General features: G+C 34.3%; 1 protein-coding gene across 8 annotated transcripts in view; it reads right to left on the bottom strand.

The window, feature by feature from the left end:
- Positions 1–19,705, bottom strand: part of GALNT13 (polypeptide N-acetylgalactosaminyltransferase 13) — a 594,089-nt gene that overhangs the window by 337,951 nt on the left and 236,433 nt on the right. For 5 of the 8 annotated variants that reach the window (XR_014829013.1, XM_021076289.2, XM_021076293.2 and 2 more), the window contains exon 5: positions 19,371–19,406. The exons of the other annotated variants lie outside the window; for them this stretch is intronic. Coding sequence is in view for 4 of the 5 variants with exons in the window: in XM_021076289.2 (XP_020931948.1) it covers positions 19,371–19,406 (36 nt within the window). In the remaining variant the exon portion in view is untranslated. The remainder of the gene's footprint in view (positions 1–19,370; positions 19,407–19,705) is intronic. 8 annotated transcript variants of the gene reach the window in all.

Raw genomic sequence — 19,705 nt, 5'->3', positions numbered from 1 at the left:
GGCTAACTGTTCTTCTGGAAGAAAAGATGACAAAAATTCCAGCTTAGTCCAATGAAGACATATACCTCTTTCATCATGTCAGTTTCCCTCTGAAAAACTTCAACAACTCTCTTCTGATGTCGAAGTCAAAGTTGGGCTTTTCTGCCTGTCATATCCTCTATATACCATTAGAATATGTCATCATCCATTAATTTATAAATTTGTTTGACAAATACTTATTGAGTGTCCATCATACACTAAAAATTCTTCTAAGAACGGAGGATACAGAAGTGAATAAAATAAAGGAATAACTCTGCATTTTATGAACCTATGCTCTAGTGAGGGGAACAGATAATAGAGGGTAAACAAGTACCCAACAGTATAAAGAAGAAAAATAAAACAGATAAAGGAGATAGAAAGTGGATAGGAAGTGTCACAGTATAGAAATTTGTATAATGTGCCCAGGGACAACTCCAGAGAGAAAGTGACATTTGAGTAAAAACCTTGGAAGTAAAGGAACAACCTATATGGATAATTAGGGAACAAACATCCCAGGCAGAGGGACTAGAAACTTTAAAAGCCCTGAAGTGTTGTGTGTTCCAGTGCTCACTGAGCCTGGAACTGAGAGAGAAAGTGAGTAAGTACTAACACAGAAGGGGGGAGAAGTAAAGGGTAGCTAGATTACATAGAGCTTGGTAGGGTGTTGAAAGGACTAGTTTTTCACTGAAAGAGATGGGAAGCACTGGAGAGATTTAAGCAAAGAGGTAACACAAACTGGCATAAATTTTAATAGGATCACTCTGACTGTTATGTTGAATTAGAGACTGCAGGATACACCTAAGGAAAAGCAAAAGTTAAAATGAAGCCAAACAATAAACACTTAGTAGGTCACTCAAGTGAAAAATATTTGTAGCTTTGAATAAGATGGTAGCGGTAGAGATAAGAAGAGCTAATATTTTGAAATTGCTGATGTGTCAGATGAGGGTTGCAAGAAAGGGGGTTCAAATGAGATTCCAAGCTTGGGCATGTGCAACCAGAAGAGAGAAGTTTCTAACTCCAAAGATGATGGACTCCATGAAAAGAATGGGTTTTATAGGGACGATCTGGTGCTGAGTTTTGGACATAAATAAGTTTCAGATGAGTGTTACATATCCAAGTGAAGATAACACTGTTAAGATGTTCAATTCAGGATGTCAGAGAGGTCTAGTGATTGGATATTTAAAATGAAAAGACCAATGAAATTGCCAAAGGAGTATGTGCTGACAGAAAGTAGGATAGCTCCAAGAACTTATCCTTTGGCCAGACCTACATTTAGAGGCTAAGGGAAAAAACAAAACAAAACAAACAAAAAAACAAAACAATATATAAAGAGAAGTGGCCATAGAGGTACAAGAAAACTAGGACAGCACTATTTGGAAGCCAACTGAAATTTTTGTTCCAAAAAGGAATAGAAATCAACTGTGTCAAACCATGTTGACAGCTGAAGATGTATGAAGTCTAAGAATATATTATTAAATGGAGCAATATGGAGATTATTAATGACCTTGGCAAGAATATTACTGCTGGTATTGTGAAGATTAAAGTTAACTGAAGTGGGTTAGGAAAAAATGGAGGTGAAGAGTGATTCAAGACAGTGAATGTAGCCAATTCTTTCAAGAAGATTTTGAGGAGTCCCCCTGTGGTGCAATGCAATCAACGGCATCTCTGGAGCCCTAGGACACAGTAGGTCAAGCCCTGCACAGTGGGTCAAGGATCCAGTGTGGCTGCAGCTGTGGCATAGGTCGCAATTGCAGCCCAGAACTCCATAAGCTATGGGTGGCCAAAAAAGAAAAACAAAAGATTTTGAATAAGAAAAGAAGTAGACATATCTGTGAGGAGCATGTTTTCTAAAGAGGTATTTTATTTACATTTTATTTTTAAAGGTGAATAAAGAGCTTGTTTGCATGGTACTGGGAATAATTCAAAAGAAAAAAAGAATTGATGATCAAAGACGTGGACAGAATTGTTGCAACAATGTGTTTAAACACATAAGAAGGGAGGGCATCTAGTGTGTAATAGATGGGTTAACTGTTAGAAGCAGGGGCAATGGACACATAGATTAGGAGAAAAGGCAGAATGCAGGGCTGCAAAATGCAAGAAAGGGGTAGATGCAATAGTGGGATTTGGGGAGATTTTCTTCCATGTCCTTCTGTTTTTCTCAGTATAAAAGAAAGTAGTGTCATAAGCTGAGAGTAAGGAACTAAGAAGAGGTATCAAAAATGTGAGTGGAGTGCTGAATTTATTAAATGATAATTTACAGAGTGGAAGAGAAAATAGACAAGGGAAGTTTCATATAACTGATGGACAGCATTAGGGGCCTCCTTGAGTATAATGATCACAATGGTGTGAGTCAGCATGATTATATGAGTAGTCCTCGAAATAAACTCACTATTGTAGGAGGTTAGTCTCTTTGGAAAACCATATTGGCATCTTATTTTGTCCAGTGCCTCATCTTTTTGTCCCACTTGGAATCTCTGTGTTCTCACTTGTATCTGTCTGTCCCAAAGAACCATTCCAGGGCTAACCCAAGGCTCATGTTTTTCTATGAAGCTCTTTGTGACCTCTTTTTCTTGCCTTCTTCCCTATCACATTCATTGGTGCTTGAAAGCATCTACAGGGAGTTACACTGCCTAGATTCAAATGTGCAGCTGCATGACCTTGGAGAAGTTCCTTCACCTCTTGAGTATGTTTCCATATCCATAAAACAAACACAAGGGAGTTCCTGTCGTGGCGCAGTGGTTAACGAATCCAACTAGGAACCACAAGGTTGCGGGTTCGATCTCTGGCCTTGCTCAGTGGGTTAAGGATCCGGCATTGCCGTGAGCTGTGGTGTAGACTGCAGACACGGCTAGGATCCGGTGTTGCTGTGACTCTGGTGTAGGCGGGTGGCTATGGCTCCAATTAGACCCCTAGCCTGGGAATCTCCATATGCCGTGGAAGTGACCTTAGGAAAGGCAAAAAGACAAAACAAAAACAAAAACAAAAAACACAAACACAATAAAACACAGTATATACTTCATGGGTCTTTTACTGGGAATTCTACAAGATAATGCAGGTAAACTAATCAATGAAATGCCCATTACATAGTAAAAATTCAATAAATATTAACTATTAGTTACATTTACTGTTATTATAGACCTTATAAACTCATGCATATTAATTAACTCATGGGGAAAAATATTTCCCTACTATGTTATATAAGCTCATTAAGGATAGGGATGGTGTGCTATATTCGATTTTAAATTTCTCACAAAATACTGGTCAGAAAGGAGGCAGGAGATGAGTGTTTAAGAAATTGAATTTTATGTACTAACTCATATTGTAAAATTTAACTTTACCTTAGCATGATGACAAAATAATTACTTTATACTGGATCTTTCCATTTCAATTACTTAGAATATCATCTTAGAAAATTATCTCATTAACTATAGCTAGAAAACTTCCTATGACATTTAGTGAAAATGGCTCTATCTATGTCTATACTGTATCTCTACTAGGAAAGAAATAGGCAAAAGGCAAATAAAAATGCCCTTCCTTAGGGAAAAATAAAGCAAGACATGTTAAATGCAATAAATAAAGGTAGAGGGGAAATGTATTTGTATATATATATATATTTTTTTTTTGTCCTAAAATTATAACAATTACATATGTTCCATATATTTCAAGTTGAACTTGGAGTGTACATAATGAAATTTATTTATTTATTTATCTAGTCTTTTTTCGTCTTTTTAGGGCCACACCTTCAGCATATGGAGGTTCCCAGGCTAGAGATCTAATCAGAGCTGTTGCTGCCAGTCTACACCTGAGCCACAGCACTGCCAGATCCAAGCCGCATCTGCAACCCACACCACAGCTCACGGCAACGCCGGATCCTTAACCCACTGAGCAAGGCCAGGGATCGAACCCGCAACCTCATGGTTCCTAGTCGTATTTGTTTCTGCTGCGCCACAATGCCAGAACTCTGAAATTTATTTTTGACATTGTTTTCAATACATTTTAATACAACAAAATTACATAGAAATATTAAGATATTAAACATTTAAATTCAAAGACCAAACAAATTTTCTTAGTTATACAGTAAATTATTATTCAGAAAATGAACTAGCTTCTACAGAAGACTTTTCAAGGTCATAAAAACATTACAATATACTCTGAGAATTTTAGACATGCCAGCATCTCTCATGTCAATAAAACAATGTCTTACTTTCATAGGTTAAATTATATTAACTATGAAATCAAATTCTTCCTCAGCAAAACAACATTATAAGTTGGCTTTAGAAAAATTTGGCCTTCCCTTAAGGTACTAATATGTGTATAGAAAACATCTGTCAGTGGCAAAAATTGTAAGGAAGAATTTTATGTAGAAGTCATATATTCCTTTTACATAAGATTTTTCTAGCAACAGCAGAACTACACACTTTCTTAAATCAATGTGCAAATGTCTATTAAGAAACTATTTTACTATTCATCATTGCTAATTATTAGAGAAATGCAAATCAAAACTACAATGAGAAGTCACTTACTGGTCAGAATGGACATCATTAACAAATTCTGGAGGGAGTGTGGAGAAAAGGAAACCCTCCCACTCTGTTGGTAGGAACATAAATTGTTGTAGCCACTATGGAAAACAGTATGGAGGTTCCTCAAAAAACTAAAAATAGAGTTACCATATAATCCAGCAGTTCCACTCCTGGGCATATGTCTAGACACAGCTATAATTTGGAAAGATATAAATTATAGCTTTGTTCATAGCAGCACTATTTACAATAGTCAAAACATGGAAGCAACCTAAATATCCATTGATAGATGAATGTATAAAGAACAAGAACATGAATGTGTGTATACACAGACACACACAATGAACAATTACTCAGCCATAAAAAGAATGAAATAATACCATTTGCGGCAACATGGATGGACCTAGGGATTATCATACTAAGCAAAGTAAATCAGGCAGAAAAAGGTAAATGCCATATGATGTCACTTATATGTGGAATTTAAAATATGACACAAATGAACGTATCTATGAAACAGAAACAGACTCACAGATATAAAGAACAGGTATGTGGTTGTTAAATTTGGTAGGGACTAGGAGTTTGGGATTAGAAGATGCAAACTATTAATTACATAAAGGGTGGATAAACAACAAGGTCCTACTGCATAGCACAGGGAAGTATATATTCAATATCATGTGACTGACCATAATGGAAAACAATTTGAAAAAGAATATGTATATGTATAACTGAATCACTTTGCCGTACAGCAATTAACACAACATTGCAAAGACACTATACTCAATAAAATTAAAAAAAAAGACACTGTCGGAGTTCCCATCATGGCTCAGTGGTTAATGAATCCAACTAGGAACCATGAGGTTGTGGGTTCAATCCCTGGCCTCGCTCAGTGGGTTAAGGATCTGGCTTTGCCATGAGTGGTGTTGGTCACAGACGCGACTCAGATCCTGCATTGCTGTGGCTCTAGTGAAGGCCGGCAGCTACAGCTCCAATTAGACCCCTAGCCTGGGAACCTCCATAGGCTGTGGCTGCAGCCCTAGAAAAGACAAAAAAAAAAAAAAAAAAAAAAAAAAAAAATTAAAATCTCAAAAAATTGTTAAATTATATTTTAATCAATTTTTCTAACACTGTACAGGTAAATGTACAATTGGTTTCACCAAGAAGAAACAGGAAATGAGAATATTAATTGGATTTCTAATCTTCATTACACATCTTTTCTTTTTAATTTGACAATTACTACGACTTTCATTTGCTGGCAAAAACCTTGCCTGTAAAGATTAACAATAGTTTTTACAACACTTGGTTTTATCTAATGTGTGCTTTTTAATTTTACTACCCAGATTAAAAGTGTTAAGTATGCCTCAGTATGTGTGAGAGAATGTACGTGTGTATGTGTTTATGTGTGTGTATGAAGTCAGCAATACCACACATCTCCTAGTCACCCAAATTTGAAATAATAGAATCACCTTTGACTCCTCCATTTTCCCTTGCCTTGTATTCAGTCAGTCACCAATTCTGAAATAATCACTTTAAAATATACTTGGGATCATCTCCATTTACAGTTCCTGTCCTTCCTCCTTATTTGCTTCAGGTTTAAAACACAAACACGCACACACGCATACAATTGACAATAAAATCTCATGCATATCCCTCCTGAAGCTATCCTGAATTTGGTCTTTATCACTTCCCTTAATTATATTTTATTTTTTCTTATTAGGGCTGTACCTACAGCATATGGAAGTTTCTGGGCTAGGGATCAAATCTGAGCTGCAGTTGCTGGCCACAGTCAAGAAATGACAGATCTGAGCTGCATCTGCGACCTACACCAGCAACTTGTGGTAAAACTGGATCCTTAACCCGCTAAGTGAGGCCAGGGATCGAACCTGCATCCTCATGGACACTATGTCAGGTTCTTAACCTGCTGAACCACAAAGGGAACTCTTTCTTTCATTTTAATGTATTATTACATATTGCTTTATGTTTCTAAGGCAACTGCTATAGACAAATTTCTATCTAATTATATCTATGTAAACACAATAGCCAATAGGGAATCCTATTATTTCCAGGCTTTTTCGATCTATAATATCTGCTATATAAAACTTCAGACATATCTCTTCCCAAGTATCATTTCATCATGCCATATTTCTGCTCCAACACCTCTTAGCTGCCTACTCTGACATGTTTAAACAAAGGTAGAGGTGTTATTTTTAAGATTCTTCATCATCTTCTTTAGCCTATGATCCAGAATGGCTGGTTTAACTTCCATTCTAGTTGCACAAAGCCTTACAAAACCTCATGTAGTTTCTGTCTAAACTGAATCACCTTTTTCCACTTAATCATCCAAAATTTCTGTATTTTAAAAATTGCCCTTCTCAGAGTTCCTGCTACGGTACAGTGGGTTAAAGGGTCCAGTATGGCCACGGCTGTGGCATAGATTGCAATTGTGGCTCAGATTCAATCCCTGGCCTGGGAACTTCCATGTCCCACAGGTGTGGCCATAAAAAATAAAATGATTTTTTAATTTCCTTTTAAAATTTTTCTTTATTTTTTAGAACAAAATGTATCTCATTTTATTGCTATAAGCTCTAATTTTCTTCATTAAAAAAAAAAACATTTCCACCACAAATTACATAGACTCAAAACAGAGAAAACAGTCTATATATATATATACACACACACACACACAAATATATATATGAAAACATATATGTATATGAAAACATTTGGAGTCATGTTAGTGAGTAAATATAAAAACCATTTTAATCCTAAATTATACAAAGAAATACATAAATAAAAATATAATTGTCATGGTAGATTTAGAAAATAAAAATTAAATTCTCTGCTTCCTCAATCAGAATTTACAAAACAGAAGGGAAAAAATGTACTTAGTCAACTTGAATATACAAACTCTTAAGAGTAAATATGAAATAATAGCCAGGTACAAAGCCAAATTTACTTATAATTTATCTTAATAATTCTTTGCTCAATCAGAACTTGCTTGCCCTCAATTTGCTTTACTTCTGCCCCAAAAGTTATCTTCTTTCTGTCTAATGTGGTTCTACATGAATCCACTCTATTAAGCCTAGCTCCAAATACATCCTCTTATAAATCATTCTTTCATCACACCTACATACAATGGCACTTCTAAATTCATACTTCCATGTAATATATTTTTAAATATATTTTTGTCTTGCGTGCATAATGTTCTTAATGGAGAATTGTATCTCTTGGTTTTCATGGCTATCCCATTAGCTCTTGATATGTGCAAATATATAAAGTATAAAAGATTTTTGTTTTCTATTAAGATGAGGCTGTGAATGAAAGCTAAAAACTATAATTGCAATTCTGGGAAGAAAGCATCTATATTTAAAATATAGAGTGTTCAAAGATCAAAATTGGAAGTCACACACTTCCAGATTTCAAGACTTATTACAAAACTACAATAATCAAAAAAGTGGCAAACTGGAATAAAAACAGACACCTCTACCAACAGAATTAAAAAGTGGATCCAGAAATAACCCTGTATACGTAAGTCAAATGGTTTTTGACAAGAGAGTCCAAACTACACAACGCAGACAGAATAGTCTTTAAGAAATCTCACCAGTAAAACTGTATGTCCACATGCCAGAAAAATAAAGTTAAACTATATAACCTTATATCACATACAAAAACTAACTCAAGTAGATCAAAACCTAATCACAAGAGCTAAAATATAAAATTTTTAGAAGAAAATATAGGGGAAAAACTTCATGACATTGGATTTGGCAATAATTTCTAACATATGACACCAAAAGTGCCATACATAAATACAAATATGACAGGCAAAAAGTAGATAAGCTGGACTATATCAAAATAAAACTTCTGTTTTTAATCAGAGGATAAAAACAACAGAGTCTGAAGGCAACCTATAGAATGAGGGAAATATTAGCAAATCATATATCAGATAAGGTGTTAATATCCAGAGTATATAAAGAACTCCTACAACTCAACAAAGCAAGGATGTGGAAAAATTAGAACATTTGTGCATAGGAATGTAAAATGTTATAGCCCTAAGGTTTGCATCAAGATGTTGGAGTAAAAGGACATGAAGCTCGTCTCCCACCATGAACACATCAAAAAAATACATCTACATGTGGAGCAATTCTCATTGGAAACTGGCAGAAGAACTCCTGTGCAATAAAGGCTATAAGAAAGATACACACATAATTGGATATGAAGGGAAGAAAGGCTATCAGTTTGGGACCTGTGTCCCTGGAAGGGGACTCAGAGGAAAATGGAGTTTCCACAGGGGGGAATGCCCACCTCAAAGAGTGGTTCAAGGCACGTATTTGTCAACCTACTCTTGGAGGTGATATTTAGGAGAGACAAGTCCCCTGGCTGGTTGGAAGACTTCTGGGACTAATGGAAGGTCATGGGAAGCCCAGACTCTGCTCATAAGGAGTATGCACGCTAGCTTGCCCCGAGGCAGGAATGGGAGAGGTCTGCTCTAGTGGCTGTTGGGTTTCTTGTGACAGCTTCACAGTACACCTCAGCTTAATTTAGGCCAAAGTTATGGCCCCATTCACTCCATATCACAATGCAGCTCTAGATCTAGAGCAGCCATGACAGGGGAGAAGACTCAACTGTGGGATGCAGACACAACCTGGTCCCAGGGCAGAACATAGATGGGCAGCACTGGTGATGGTACTGGATCTTGCTCTAACAGTGCAATAAAAGCAGCCCAAATCTCTGATGGAAGCTACTAAACTACAGTTCATGCACTCACAAACACAAAGAGTTCACAGGGGCTCTACTTGCCCTGCAGAGTAGTTCTACAATAGGACAGCTGTGGGCAGTGATCCGCTATGAAGAGGGCCTGGCACCCAAAACTATGTCTAAGCAGAGCTATGGGCTGCAGAGGTGCCCACATTGTCTCCAATTCTTTCAGCACTCTGACCATCTGAGGCAAAGGTCCCAGTTCAAGGAGAGGAGAAAACATACACTTGAAGGGAACAGAGCCAGTTTGAGCTCAATCCCCAGGGCTTCTGCTCTAGCAACTTGGGATCAGATCACACCCTCAATAGGGTGATGCTGGCTACTGAGTGGAGAGGAGTCCCACCTCAGTGGTGTGGCTGCTCTAGTCCCTCCATCTAGGCCCACTCAAATTTAATTCTACCCCTAGAGGCATTAGACACATGTAGACTATACAGGGAAGCCCTCACATGAGAGCACTCCTTTAAGACCACAATCAGTAAATGTTTAAATTCAAAGAGGCATAGAAAGTTAAGCAAAATGAAAAATAAGAGAATAATTCCCAATAGAAAAAGCAAGCTAAAACTCCTATAAAAACATCTATGCAACAGATATAAACAATTTACCAGATAAAATATTCAAAACATTCATAATAAAAGTACTTTAAAAATTAGGGGGAAAATTTATGTATATACAGTGAGCACTTTAACAAGGTACTAGAACATATTAAAAGACTAAATCAAAAATGAAGAATTCAATAGCTAAAATAAAAAAAACACACTAGCAGGAATGAAAACCAAACTAAGTGATACAGAAGAACACATAAATGATCTGGAAGACAGAACCATGGGTAGAAATCGCCTAATCAGAATAGCAAAAAGATAAACAGTTTTTTAAAATGAAAATTATTTAAGAGATCTCTAGGATAATATTAAGTGTACCAACATTTTCATGATAGGGGTTCAAGAAGGAGAGAGAGGGAAGTGGATCAAAAATGTACTTTAGGAAGTTATGGCTAAAAACTTCTAAAACCTGGAGGAAAAAAAAGATGTCCAAAAACAGAAAACACAGAGGGTCTCAAACAAGATGAAACCAAACAGAACTATACAAGGCATATCATAATTAAAATGACAAAAGTTAAAGGTAAAGAAAGAGTTCTAAAGTCAACGAGAAAAACAGATTAACATACAAAGGAACCCCTCTAAGACTATCAGCTGATTTCTCTGAAGAAACTCTGTAGGCCAGATAGTAGTAGCATAATATACCCAAACTACTGAAAGGGAAAAACCTGCAACATAGGATGTTCTACTCAGAAATATTAAATGACTACCAGTTTGAAACAAGTAGTTATAACTATGGGTCAACAAATATAAACTTTAGGGTAAACACAAATCAAAAACCTACAATCTATACAAAAAAACTAAAAAGAAAGAAATACAAGTATACTACTGAAGAAAATAACCAAACCACAAGGGAAGAAACAAACAAACAAAAAATGAACAGAGAAGAATTACAAAAACAACCAGAAAACAAATTATACAATATAATGGCAATGATGGCAATAAGTACACACCTATCAATAATTACTTTAAATGCCAATGGACTAAATGCTCCAATTAGAAGACATAGGAAGGGTGACTGGATAAAAAAATAAGATTCTTATATATTCTGTCTACAAAACACTTAATTCAGAGTTAAAGACACACACAGACCAAAAGTGAGAGGAGAGAAAAATATATTTCATGAAAAAACAAACAGCAAGAAAGCAGCGGTAGCAATACCCATTTCAGACAAAATAGAATTTAAATCAAAGGCCATAACAAAAGACAAAGAAGGACATTTCTATAATGATACGTAGATCAATTAAGAAGAGGTTATTATATTTCCTAACACCATTTGCACCCAATGCAGAAACATGTAAATATTTGAAGCAAATATTAGCAGACACAAAAGGAGAAATCACCAATACACAACAATAGCAGGGGATTTTAACACCACACCTTGGTTACGTCAATGGACAGATCATCAAGACAGAAAATCAATAGGGCAACAGTGGTTTTAAATGACACAATAAACCAGTTGAACTTAATAGATATCTAGAGAACGTTACACCCTCAAACAGCAGAATGTACATTGTTTTCAAGTGCACATGGAACGTTCTCAAGGATAGATCATATGCTAGCCACAAGTCTCAACAAATTTAAGAGAATAGAAATTATATAAAGCATTTTTTTCTAACTAAAATAGTATGAAACCAAACAATTACAAAAAGAAAAATTGTAAAGATCAAACATATGGAGACTAAACATGCTACTAAAAAAACAATGATTAATGAATAAGTCAAAGAGGAAATAAAATAACTTGAGACATATGAAAATGGAAACACACCACTTCAAAATCTATGGAATTCAGCGAAAGTATTTCTAAAAGTAAAAATTTATAGTTAAAAATATTTGAGTGAATTTTACAGCAATCAATAAACAAACAAACAAAACCCCTCCAATAAACAACCTAACCTACCAACTAAAGGATTTAGAAAAAGAAGGACAAAGTTCAAAGTCAATGTAAGGAAGGAAATTATACGGATCATGAAGGAAATAAATAAAATAGAGATTTAAAAAACAACAGGAAAGATCAATGAAACCCAGAGCTAATTTCTTGTTGTTGAAAGAGAAACAAAACCAATAAAACTTTAGCTAGGTTCATCAAAAAGAAAAAGGAGATTACCCAAATAAACAAAATGAAAGAGAAAGAACAACTAATATACAGAGACCAAAAAATAAGAAAATAATAAAAATTAAAATATTAAAACAAAAAACTAATACCTGTGCTCAAAGTATCACAAACAACTGAAGAGAATGGCACACTTCCATTTCATTCTACAAGGTTACCATTACACTGATGCCAAAATCAAAGACACTACAGAAAAAAGAAATTTACAGGCAAATGTCTCTTATAAAATAGATGTAAAAATCCTCAACAAAATATTAGCAAACTAAATTCAATAATATAGTAAAAGGATCATACACCATGATTAAGTTGGATTTATTCCTGGGACTCAGTAATGGTTCTTTATTCACAAATCAATAAATGTGATACACCATATTAGCAAAAGGTAGGATAAAAATCATGTGATCATCTCAACAGATGCATAAAAAGCATGTGACAAAATTCAAAGTATGTCTATTATAAAAAACTTTCAACAAAATGGTTTTAGAGGGAACATATCTCAAAATAATAAAGGCCATCTCTTTCAAACTTCAGCTAACCTCATACTCAATGATGAAATGCTGAAAGCCTTTCTTCTAAATTCAAGAACAAGACAAGGATGCCTATTCTCCCCACTTCTCTTTAACATAGTATTTAAATTCCTAGCCAAAGCAATTAGACAAGAAAAAAAATAAGTTGTCCACATTGGAAGGGAAGTAGTAAAGCTGTTATTACTTGCAGATGACATGATGCTTTATATAGAAAACTGTTAAGTCCTCACTTGAAAATGATTAGGACTAATAAATGAATTCAACAAAGTTGTAGGATACAAGATTAAAATACAAAAATTTGCTGCTTATCTGTACACTAATAATAAATATCAAAAGAGAAAGTAAAAGAGTAATCCCATTTAAATCCACATCAAAAAGAATAAAATATCTACAAATAAATTTAACTAAGGAGGTGAAAGACATATATTTTGAAAACTACAGAACACTGACAAAGGAATCTGAAGATGATACAAAGAAATGGAAAGATGTCTCATGCCCTTGGATTAGAAGAATTACTATTAAAATGGCCAAATTAATCTATAGCAATCCCTATCAAAACACTCACAAAATTTTTTACAGAACTAGAACAAACTATCCTAAAATTCATATGGAACAAAAAAAGACTCAAAATTGCCAAAGAAATCTAGGGAAAAAAAGAACAAATCTGGAGGTATCAAGCTCCCTGATTTCAGGCTATACTGCAAAGCTACAGGATTCAAAACAGCATAGTACTGGCATAAAAAGCAGGTGTATATCAATGGAACAGTCTAGAGATCCCAGAAATAAACCCGCAAACCTGTGATCAATTAATCTATGATAATGGAGGCAAGAATATACAATGGAGAAAAGACAGTCTCTTCAATAAGTAGTGCTGGGAAAACTGGATAGCTACATGTGAAACAATGAGATTAGAACATTTCCTTACACCATACGCAACAATGAACTCAAAATTAATTAAAGACATAAAAGTTAAGACCTCAAAGCATAAAACTCCTAGAAGAGAGCATAGGCAGAACACTCTTTGATATAATTTGCAGCATCCTGTCTCCTAAGCAAAGGAAACAAAACAAAGAAACAAATGAGGCCTAATTAATCAAAGCTTTTGCATAGCAAAAGAAATCACTGACAAAATGAGAAGACGGTCTATTAAATAGGAGAGAATATTTGTAATGTTAATATCTAAAATACATAAGTAGCTCATACTATTCAATATTTAAAAAAATAACCAAACAACCCAAACAAAAATGGGCAGAAGACCTGAACAGACATTTTTTCCAAAGAAGACATACGGACGGTCAACAGGCACATGAAAAGATGCTCAACATCACTTATCATCAGAGAAATGCAAATCAAAACAATAATGAGGTATCCCCTAAAACCTGTCAGAATGGCTATCATCAAAAAAAATCTATAAATAGCAAATGTTAGAGAGGATGTGGAGAAAAAGAAATGCTGATACACTGTTGGTGGGAATGTAAATTGATATAGCCACTCTGAAAAACCGTATGGTGGTTCCTCCAAAAATTGAAAATATAACTATCACAATTCCACTTCAAGATTTATACCTGGAAAAACACAAATTCAGGAAGATACATTCACCACAATGTTAACAGCAGTAACTGTATATAATAGCCTAAATATGGGGAAAAAACCAATATAAATATAAATTAAAAACAATATAAAAAAGAATGAAATTCTACCATTTGCAGCAATATGAATGGACTTGGAGAATATTATGCTTAATGAAATAAGGTGGAGAAAGATAAATACTACGCTATATCATTTATATGTGGAAAGTAAAAAATAATTGAAATGAATGTATACAGCAAAATAAATAGATTCACAGGTATAGAAAACAAACTAATTGTTACTAGTGGGGAGAGGCAAGTGGGGTGAGACATATTAGGGGTACGGAATTAAGAGATCAAAACTACTACGTATAAAATAGATAAGCAACAAGGATATATAATATAGGTAATTATGCTATATATATAAGATGATAGTCATTATCTTATAGTAACTTTGAATGGTGTACAATCTGTAAAAACATTGAATCACTATGTTGTACAGGCAAAACTAATAAGATACTGTAAATAAACTATGTTTCAATAACAATAAATAAAAATAATAAAACCATTGCCAAAACCCAGGATCAAACAAGGGACCTATAGATTTTCAGACTAAAGCTCTCACAACTGAGCTATTTCAGCTACTTATAGAGAACTTTATCCACATATCTATATTGAATTATTTGTTCTATCACAACAAAAAAGGTCAGTATATAGGTTCAGGTGGAGGTAGGTATTTAACAAGTTTTACAGAGATGATGAGGAAGGCCTCTTTTTCCAAGCTAGAAGTGTTTAATAGTTTCACTCTTCTTAGTTGTTTTTATTAACTGCCCTGCAATTTTTCTCATTTAAAAATAAATCATGGACTATTTTTGTCAAAAATTTTAAAAATAAAATAAAATGGTACAACAGCTATAAGAAACAGTATGCCTCAAAACATATGATCCAGCAATTCCATTTCTGAGCATATATTCAAAAGAATTGAAAACAGGATCTCAAAGAGATATTTATATAGCTCTCTCTCTCTCTCTTTTTTTTCTTCCCTTTTGGCTACATCCACTGCACATGGAAGTTCCCAGACCAGGGACTGAATCTGAACTGCATCTGCAACCTATGCCATAGCTATGGCAGTGCCAGATCCTAAACCTACTGTGCCATAGTGGGAACTCCTGTGTAGCTATCTTCATAGTAGGATGATGCACAGTAGCCAAAAAGGTGGAAGTAGCAACTCAAGTGTCTAATGACAGTAGCCAAAAGGTGGAAGTAGCAACTCAAGTGTCTAATGACAGATTAAACAAAAGTGGTATATACACATAATAGAATATTAGTCACTTTAAAAAGTTAGGAAATTCTGACACATGCAGCAACATGGATGAACCTTAAGGACATGAGGCTAAGTGAAATAAGCCAGTCATAAAGACAAATGCTGTAAGAATTCGATTATATTCATTACCAAGAATGTCCAAATTTAGAGAAAAATTAGAATGGAGGTTTCCTGGGGCTGGGGATAGTGGAGAATATGGAATTGTTTAATGGGTATAGAGTTTCAGTACCACAAGATAAAAACGAGTTCTGGAGATTGGTATCACAACAGTGTGAATACATTTGCAGGGTGGTGAAAAAACCTTGAGTCATTCCTCTTGGGTTAGTACCTGAGGCCTGAAAATGAAACTAACAAAAGAAAGAACTACAGAAGAAAAGGCAATAAATTATACTTGATATAAAAACTTTGGTTTTTATGTACATGCACAGAGGTCTTAGAAAATCAAGAAAGACTCAAATAAGTGGTTAAACTCGGTGGCTTAGACGTCATTTTAACAAAGGATGATGAATTTAGGAAAAGACAAAGGAAAAGGTATTTGGGCTTCTAGGGGTCGAAGGCAGGTATGTAGGGAAAACTAACAGAAGACAAGGGTTATTTAGCAAGGTGCAGGTTAGGCAGAGTCATGTCAGTGTCATCTCTCTCACCAGTGATAAAGGTTGTTCTTTTTTCTTGTTCAAGAGATAGGGGCACCTACGAAAGGGAAACTTGCCTTGCTTTTAGGCAGATGGGGGAGAAAAGAGAGCTGTTCTCTAATGACTGCTTTTACTCATTTGCCTTTAGCTCAAAATAATCTTCATGCCAAAGTGATCTATTTAAAGATGGCATAGTCTGGTCCCTTTCATGTTTAACACTACTGACCTATATATTTAAAAATAGTTAAGACAGTAAATTTTAAGTTTTGTAAATTTTATTATAACTTTTTTAAATTTTTTATTTTTTATTTATTTTTTATCATTTATTTACATATATATTTTTTTCTACTGTACAGCATGGTGACCCAGTTACACATACATGTATATATATTTTTTTCTCACATTACATGTTCCATCATAAGTGACCAGACAGAGTTCCCAGTGCCACACAACAGGATCCTACTGATAGTCCATCCCAAAGGCAACATTCAGCTTCTATTTACCCCAAGCTCCCAGTCCCTCCCCTTCCCCCTTGGCAACCACAAGTCTATTCTCCAAGTCCATAATTTTCTTTTCCATGGAAGGTTCCTTTGTGCCATATATTAGATTCCGGGTATAAGTGATATCATATGGTATTTGTCTTTCTCTTTCTGACTTGCTTCACTCAGGATGAGAATCTCTAGTTCCAACCATGTTTATGCAAATGGCATGATTTTGTTCTTTTTTATGGCTGAGTTGTATTCCATTGTGTATATATACCACACCTTTCCTAATCCAATCATCTATCAGTGGACATTTGGGTTGACTCCATCCATTACATTGAACATTTAAAAGTTAAGTAACTTTACCATAATAACTTTACTATAACTTTTAAATGTTCAATGTAATGGTGTCAGAAAGGTAATAAGAAGTAATAAGACTGTTGAGGGGTAGTTCAAGTGTAAATGGAGTTATGCGCCATGCTTTCTGCCTTCAGTGATGCACACATGGGTCCCTGAAAACATACCTAGAAATGTTTTACTCAACTTTCTTGTTTGAAAGGCAAGTTATAGTGTTAACAGTATTCTTATTTCAAATATAATAATACCTATCATTTCCATCGTATACAAATAAATATATATAATTGTATATATTTATATGCATACACAAACACATAGAGATAGATATTCCTACACACTACTTTTCATTGAGGAGGTGAAATTAATTCTACACATGAGCACATCACATAAATCAAAGTATTATAGAAATTATTATCACTGTCTTCAGAGGCAAAATTTTCACCAGTATATGAAAGTTATAGTAATTCTCAAATTAAAAAGAGAAGATGTGGAACGGAGATCAGAAATCCAATTAATATTCTCATTTTCTATGTCTCCTTCTGCAATCAATGCTACATTTATCCTATTTTAATTCAATCCATATAAGTAGATAGGTACACTTATGAGATTAGCACAGAAAAAAATATACTATGGTTTATTTCTGTTTTATGTAGTAAATAAACTCTTTGTCCTTCTTTGAGCATCCTTTTCAGAATTTGTATGCTACAGCTCTGTTCTGCTAATAATGCAAGACTGCTAGAGTCTTTTTCTCTTTATCAGCTTGCAAGTGTGCATATGTAAGAAGCAGTTATTTGGTCTAGGATATAAATAGCTGAAATAAATTTCCTATTTCCTCGTTTTTCCCTGATGAAATATATTTAAATGCCAGCTGCATTATAACCTTCAAGTAACTCAATACCAGAACTTGAAGTGCTATCAAATGTCTGAATACAAGTAAATGCCAAAAAAACCTTAACATTTTGTTTTAATTGCCGACAGCTTTTTTTAAAAATAAACATTCACTCAATAATTACTGTTAATTTCTTATTCAAAAAGAATGGCAGAGTAAAGGGGGGAGGCCAATTGCTTAAAGAATTTCCTTGCTTAGCCCAAAAAAGAAGCCTGAGACATTAAATGAATTCCACAGAACAGTAATAATAATGAATATAAAGATTTCACCAGGGACTCAGCACAATCCTATTCTTCGTTTTTGGTGTGTTCATACAATATTGTAATTTTTTGTTTATGTAAATATATCCTTTTCACTCCTCACAGTCAGAGGCTATTATATCCATTTTCTTGTTGTCAAGGCTGACCCTGTATTAGGTAAACAACAGGGATTGTTTGGTTGGTTAACTAATTGATTACTTGGTTTCATTAGTGAAAGGAAACTGGGGGTTAGCAAATTAACGACTTCCCAAAGATCCAATAGGAAGCCGTACAACCAGGACTTAAACCTATGTGTTTTGGCTTCATATCTAGAGATTCTCCCCCTAATTATTTGAAAAATTTCTCCACAGTTGGCTTTTTGTTCTCGCTTTTTGTTTTGCATATAATGGAATATAGGGAATAGAGTTATGTACCTCATTGATTATATAATCATAGTCATACTGTTTTCTCTGCTTCAGAAAAGCCTAGAGGCATGGATAACCTTGGCTACAGATAGCTTTTGCAAACCAAAGTGTGATTTTTGCTGGCTATCAGGGTGATACAATTCAAGCACTCTTTTCAAAAAATAATACAAATAAGCACACACATGCACACGCATACACGAATATGCAACCATGTGTTTACTTAATGTATATTCTGTTGCATTTTTATCTTTATGGAGTTTCATATATGCATAGGTCTGCTATATTTCTAGCATTGTCTGTTTCAGGATCCTAGTAAATATGTAATAGCACTCTGTATTAGTAAAAGGAAATTATAACATTTAGGTACTTAATGTCCTGTCAAGTTACTCAAATGTGAGTTGCTTAAAGAGGCTTCCCTTACTACCCTATTCCCTATCTCTTACTATTCTTCATTTTATCATTTGTTCTAAGTTCCATGAAGCAAAGACTTAGTTTTGTTTACTGCTATATTCCCAGCATGTAGAACAGTACTTGGCACATATCAGCATATTAGTTGCTAAAATAATATGTTTAATATCTCTTAATGAGTTTTTTTAGTTTTATAACATATTTCCTCTCTTTTATTTAAATATTAATTTAAAACTCTTACATTGAAAATCAAACAAAATGTCCATTTATTTGCTTTCTGAAACAGAAATTTAGGCCCAATTTCTTAAATTCAAGCCATATCAATTTACAAAATATTAGATCCATAACTGATGAGAAACATGCTAAAAAAATCCCTAATGCTAATCCATCAACACAAGTTGACAGTCATTTTCTTCAAAGTTCTGAATAGAATTTTATGACACTGGACTATTTAATTTATGAAAGATGAGAAAAGGAGAGAGAGGGTTGGTTATAAGCTGTATGAAATTTTATTTATACTTACAAAGATTCAATGAGAATAATCCCAGAAATTGAGGGCCTTGAAAAAAGTAAGAAACTTAGTAAGTACTTCAGTCTTGAGGTGTACTTGAAATATCTAAGTACCATGATTCTTTGTGATACAATATTTTATGATCCTCAAATAAAGATTATATGTAAACATAATATAAATTTAAATTTAAATAAATGTTATGTAAATAAGTAATATAAATATTTATACATTTCTAGGGATGGACATTCTAGAACTTAACTCCAATTTGTCCTGATGTTTAATCACAATAGCCTCCAAGAAAAATTGTTTAGTTTGTTCTCTTTGAAAACATGGAATATTTACATAGA

Source organism: Sus scrofa, chromosome 15, assembly GCF_054392235.1.
Source record: "Sus scrofa isolate SSC_HxYL_T2T_F1_AM1 chromosome 15, Sscrofa_HxYL_maternal_Yorkshire_Landrace_v2.0, whole genome shotgun sequence".
Classification (NCBI taxonomy): Eukaryota; Metazoa; Chordata; class Mammalia; order Artiodactyla; family Suidae; genus Sus; species Sus scrofa.
This window is presented reverse-complemented; position numbering and strand designations above follow the sequence as displayed.